The sequence below is a fragment of the Colobus angolensis genome, unplaced genomic scaffold (assembly GCF_000951035.1).
Source record: "Colobus angolensis palliatus isolate OR3802 unplaced genomic scaffold, Cang.pa_1.0 Scaffold356, whole genome shotgun sequence".
Lineage (NCBI taxonomy): Eukaryota > Metazoa > Chordata > Mammalia > Primates > Cercopithecidae > Colobus > Colobus angolensis.
In genome coordinates, this window is record NW_012116888.1 from 664257 (window position 1) to 670712 (window position 6456).

General features: G+C 34.1%; 1 protein-coding gene across 1 annotated transcript in view; it reads left to right on the forward strand.

Moving 5' to 3' along the window:
• ZC3H8 (zinc finger CCCH-type containing 8) overlaps positions 1–6456 on the forward strand; it is a 41852-nt gene that overhangs the window by 21375 nt on the left and 14021 nt on the right. The window contains exons 5-8 of the mRNA XM_011953098.1: positions 564–680; positions 1233–1344; positions 2674–2783; positions 3669–3716. Of these exons, the coding sequence (XP_011808488.1) occupies positions 564–680; positions 1233–1344; positions 2674–2783; positions 3669–3701 (372 nt within the window). The 3' untranslated portion in view covers positions 3702–3716. The remainder of the gene's footprint in view (positions 1–563; positions 681–1232; positions 1345–2673; positions 2784–3668; positions 3717–6456) is intronic.

Consider the following 6456-nt stretch of genomic DNA (forward strand, 5'->3'; position numbering starts at 1 on the left):
GAGACGGAGTCTCGTTCTGTTGCCCAGGCTGGAGTGCAGTGATGCAATCTCGGTTCGCTGCAACCTCCACCTCCTGGGTTCAAGCGATTCTCCTGCCTCAGCCTCCAGAGTAGCTAGGATTATAGGCATCTGCCACCATGCCCGGCTAATTTTTGTATTTTAGTAGAGATGGGGTTTCACTATGTTGGCCAGGCTAGTCTTGAACTCCTGACCTCAAGTGATCCACCCACCTCAGCCTCCCAAAGTGCTGGGATTACAGGTGTGAGCCACTGCGTCTGGCCCATTTAAAATTTTTTTTCATTCATTTTTACAAAATAAGGACAATGTATAATAAAATATACAAATCAATACAAACGCTGATATTCAATGATGGAATGCTGTTGAAACTGACAAAACAGTCATTTTTAACCTGGTGTACAGAAATCCAAATTTTACATATGAAGGCCAATTTAGAAGAGTCACCCTTTAAGGCTTTGAAGTTGTTTTAAATAATTTTGTGTAACAGAATAAAATATTTAATTTTCTGTTTCTTACATTTAGTTTTTTTGTTTTTGTTTTTAAAGGATGGTAAACCTAAAGAGAAGCAGCAGCATTTGAGTCAGGCATTCATCAACCAACATACAGTGGAACGCAAGGGAAAACAAATTTGTAAATATTTTCTTGAAAGGAAATGTATTAAGGTATAAAAATGTGTAAGCAAAAATCTACTAAAATGTAAAACTGCTCTTTCTGTTTGATACTTTTCTAATTCATACCTTTAGGTTTTTAAAGCTGTTTCATTCTGGAAAAAATTCAGTTAGAAAATTTTAGTGAAGTATTCTTTCATGTTGAAAAAAAGTAGCCAGGCCTGTAATTAATTGTCCCTTATTACTACTACACCTGGCTAATTTTTGTATTTTTAGTAGAGATGGGGTTTCACTGTGTTAACCAGGATGGTCTCATCTCCTGACCTCGTGATCCGCCCACCTCAGCCTCCCAAAGTGCTGGGATTATAGGCGTGAGCCACCGATAATTTTTAAAAATGCTTTGTGTTTAAAAATGTTTGGGACTTAAGAGAATTTTAAGCAAATATATGTGATGTGGTTATAATTTATTAACAATTAGAATGTGCTACCTCTAAGACTTTGGTTCTTTCTGGAATCATTTGCTTATTTAAAGTTTAGTAGGAATTAAATCATAATGACTTGACTATGAGAAATAATGGCTTTTCCTTGCTCCTTCTTTTGGCTTAGGGAGACCAGTGTAAATTTGATCATGATGCAGAGATAGAGAAGAAAAAGGAAATGTGTAAGTTTTATGTACAAGGATATTGTACCAGAGGTGAAAACTGTCTGTATTTGCATAATATCCTTTATCACAAGATACAGTGACTTTATTCTTTATAAATATTTACATGAACATTTTAAATGTGCAAAATTTTTAATGAAACCAGTGTTTTAGCTATACCAAAATGATAGTATTCAAGTCCAACTTAGTATCAAAGTGATTAAATTGTACTTGGATTTTTTCATAAGCAAGAAAAGAGGAATTCTTTAGAAAATCTCTCAAATGATGATTCTTTCTGTTCAACATGGGTGATATAGAGGGTCCATGAGACCTCTTCAAGTCCCAGAAAGAATATCACAATTTCTACTGTGACACTAATTGAATCTATATTCAAATAAGCTACTTCATAAAAAGGCAGGGATTATGTAATTTGGGAGTACCTGTTTTCTGTGTATTCTGTACTGTGTAGAAATTAATTGTCCCTTAATTTGTAGAATAGCCTTAGCTCTTCAGTGCAAATGGCACAGACAAGTTATAAAAACATGGAATATAAACATTTTAGGTTAATAGCACCTTTAGTCATCACAAAATTTTTTTTTCTTCAGGCATTCAGTATAAGGAGTATCAAAATGTAATTTGAGGATTGTTTTCCTAGAAAACAATGTTGAAGTTATATAGATTTATTCTGTTGTAAACAAGTCTAATGTGCAAAGGATCCAGATTTGTAAGATACATTGTTTTTGACTTTGATTCCTCCACCCCCAAAGGAATGCTTTAAAAATGATCACATTTATCAAGGTATTTAAAATATATACCCCTTTCATATATGAGACATGCCTGTACTCTATTATAAGAATGGATATGAAGGAAGAAAATGTCCTGTGATAGCCGTTAAACTTGATTTATGTATGTAGTCTTTCTAAAATTAGATTTTTTAATGTATTCCAGTTAATTTATTATCTCATACTTTAAATAGAGAAATCCAGTTTCTACTAGTAGGAAAGGTCTTTTTCTTTTCTTTCTTTTCTTTTTTTTTTTCTTTGCTCTGTTGCCTAGGCTGGAGTGCGGTGGCACAATCTTGGTTCACTGCAACCTCCGCCTCCCCGGTTCAGATGATTTTGGTGCCTCAGCCTCCTGAGTAGCTGGAATTATAGGCATGCCTGCGCCATCATGCCCAGCTAATTTTTTGTATTTTTAGTAGAGGCGAGGTTTCGCCATGTTGGCTAGGTTGGTCTTGAATTCCTGGCCTCAAGTGATCTGCCCACCTCAGCCTCCTAAAGTGCTGGGATTACAGGCATGAGCCACTGCCCCTGGCCACAAAGGTCTTTATTTAGGAAAAACAAAGTCATTAAGTTAATAACATTTCAGTTGGATTAAAATTGTTCTTTTCCTTAACACTTGGGTTACATGAATATCCTTGTAAGTTTTACCATACAGGAACAAAATGTTATCAGGGAGAATATTGCAAGTTTTCTCATGCTCCACTGACTCCTGAAACACAAGAATTGTTGGCTAAAGTAAGTATACTTTTTAATAATGTTTTGTTTTTTCTTTTTTAAGGAATATGTTTGAACTAAGGATGAGAATTTGAAGATAATTAAGGAGAGTGCCTCTTAGGTTAGCATATGGGATATATTAGGACTGATAAGAATTCAGCTTAAATATTTTTCATTTGTATATGTTTCCTTGTAGCTGAAAGGAAGATGTATATTCATTGCTGATTTAAGTTGAATGATGTAAAATCTTCAGTGTAATTAGCCATTTTAATAGCTAAGCTAAGCTAAACAAAGCAAATCAAGTAAGAAAAACAGTACGCCTGTTATAAAGACTCTTGGAAGGAAAGTGTATTACAAGTTACAGGTTTATAAACATTTTAGAATTACATCAGATAATAGTTAAGTAGTAATTTCAAAATGTTTTCTTCAGATATTCTTGCAGTCTGTGAGAAAAGGTCATTGAAAAGTTACAGTCATTTGTATTCTTTCATTTCTCATGTTAGTTGGAGCTAGCCTCTTAAAAATTTAATCTAAGTATACATAAAAATTTAAAAGATTCTTTTGAAGCCAACCATACAATCTTGTGGCAAAATGTTCCTTTGAGCATATGCAAATATTACAAAGTCAAAGGTGCTTGTTTATAGATATTTTTAGGTTGTAAAATATGAATGGTTAATGTGGAATTAGAAGTTGTACCAAATATTCCGTTGTTTATTTGTATGAAATAGATATGGAAAAGTGACATATATAAAATAAGTTTTTCAGTTCCTGTAGTATTAGTAAATAATATTAGGTGATTATTAGGATGAATTTAATTGGAATCATTTGAAAGTTATGAGTATGACAGTATACCTGAATTAGACATGAATGCATAAAAATGATTATGTGATTTTTTTTTCATATTAGGTTTTGGATACTGAAAAGAAGCCATGTAAATAAAATAGACATAAAAAGGTAAAATGAGAATTTACCACTTTTCTTTTTTTCTTGTCTAAACATCTCCAGAAGTTGGCATGTCAACCTCAATAGGGTTATCAAATAGAAGTATTTTTCTTCTTCCTCCCCCAGTAAAAAAGAATTATAAAATATTTGATATATTTACATACCTATGTGGATCGACATCAGCCTGCTTCCTTGTGTGGGCTTGTCTATCAGGTATATTTTTATTCTTCTCTTGTATTTGTAGATTTACCAAATACATACAGTTCACAAAACAATATATTTAGTTCTGCTTATGTTTGGATTTTATTCAGATTGTATCATACTGTCTGTATTAATTGATGATATGGCTATTTTCACTCAACATTATTCATTCATGTAGATGCATGCAGCTGTCATTTTTACTCCTATATAACATTTCATTCTATGTTTATGTTAGTTATTTAGTCATTCTATTAATGAATGTTTAGGTTATTTTCAATTTTTAAAAATACAAACTCTTTTTGTAAGTATCCATATACATACCTCTTGGTATGAATGTGCACAAGTTATCCACAGTATGTGCCAAGGAGTAGAATCATCTCATCATAAAATTTAATATAATATCAGTTTTTTCTCAAGTAGTTATACCAGTTTATACTCCTACAAACTGTGTAGAAGAACTCCTGTCATTCTACACTTGCCAATATTTTATATTGTCAGTACTTTAATTTTAACCAATTTAGTGGATATAAAAATAGAATCTCATAACTTAATTTGCATCTTTTCTTATGCTTACTGGCTTTTGAGTTTCATCTTTGGTGAAATGCCTGTTAATGTCTTTTGCCCATGTTTTTATTGGTCTGATTGTCCTTTATACATTGATTTTTATATATTCCTTATATAATTCTTTGTGATTTATGTGTGGCAGGCCTTCTCCCATTTTGTGGATAGTCTTTTCTTTTTTTTTTTTTTAAAGCATCTCAGTGAGTAGAATTACTTATTTTGGGAATCTTTTTGTTTATGGCTAGTTTTGTGTTTTGTGTCTCGTTTAAGAAATTATTCCCTATCGTGAGTCTGTAAAGTAACTTTCTTTTTTTAAGTTTTGGAGCTTTGCCTTATACATTTATATTTTAATCCATTGGGAATTATATTAACAGTTGGTACAGTAATAGTGTTTAGCAAAAACAACTACCAGGTTCTCAGTAGTGAATAACACAAAGTGCTTATTTTTTATGCATATATAGATTGACTGGGAGTTGGCTGATCTCATCTGGCCTTGGTTGGGTTGGCTCTGTTTCATATGGCAGATCTGCTGGGACAGTTCTTATCTAATTTTCCTGGGACCAGTGGGCTAGCTAGGGCATGTTCTTCTCATGGTGTTGGCACAAACTCAAGAGGGCAAAGCCCTGTTTACAGCACATTTACTTGGCTAAAGTAAGTCATGTGGCCAAGCCCAAAGTCAAGGAGAAGGAAACTGTACTCTACCTTTTGTACTTTACATGTGGGAGGAACTGTTAGAATGAATGAAAAAAGAGTATAACTATAACTCTAGGGAGAAAAGAAAAAATAATAGTAATTGACTTTTTAAAAACGGTATCAGAGGCCTCATACCTTTCTTTTTTCTGTTGTTCCCTTTTTCCCATATGAATAACCAATCTCCCAAGTATTATTTAATTAAAAAGCCTGCTTTCCCCCACTAACCTGTAATGCCCCTTTTGGTATATGTCAAGTTTCCATCAAGTGAAGATCTGAAGGTCTGTTTCTGGGATGTCAGTTCTCCATTTGTCTTTTTTTTCTCCAGCATATACTATCTTAATTACTGTAGCAACACTTGTTTGTATCAGTCATTTTGATGATAGCTTTTGCAGTAGGAGTGACGCTGTATTTCACTGTAGTTGTAATTTTCATTTCTCTAGTGACTGTGAACATCTTTGCATGTGCTTATTGGCCATTAGCCAGTTTAGATCTCGGCCCATTTTAAAATTAGATTGTTTTCTTACTGAGTTTTAGGAGTTCTTTACATATATTGCATACAGATCCTTCATTAGATACTTTATTTGCAAATATCCCAATCTGTGGCTTGTCTTATTTTATTAATGTTATGTTTTGAAGCATGAAAGTTTTCATTTTGATATCGTACAGTTTATCAGTTTTTTCTTTTATGGATCATGCTTTCCATGTTGTATCTCAGAATTTATCGCCTAACACAAAGTCACAAGATTTGCTCTTACGTTTTCTTCTAAAAATGTTCTAATTTTAGCTCTTGTGTTTATATCTATGATTCATTTTGAGTTAATTTTTAGGAATTGTGTGAGTTAAGGGCAAAATTTTTTTACGTGTAGTTATCCAGTTGTCCCAGAACTTTTTTTTTTTTTTTTTTTTTTTTTTCAGACAGAGTCTCACTCTTTTGCCAGACTGGAGTGCAGTGGCACAGTCTTGGCTCACTGCAGCCTCTGCCTCCCAGGTTCAAGTGATTCTCATGCCTCAGCATCCCGAGTAGCTGAAACTATAGGCATGCACCACCACGTCTGGCTACTTTTTGTATTTTTAGTAGAGACGGGCTTTCACCATGTTGGCCAGGCTGGTCTTGAACTCCTGACCTCAGGTGATCTGCCCACCTTGAACTTCCAGAGTTCTGGGATTACAAAGGTGAGCCACTGTGCCTGGCCACCAGCACCATTTTTTTTTTTTTGAGACGGAGTCTCACTCTGTCGCCCGGGCTGGAGTGCAGTGGCCAGACCTCAGCCCACTGCAGGCTCCGCCTCCCAGGTTC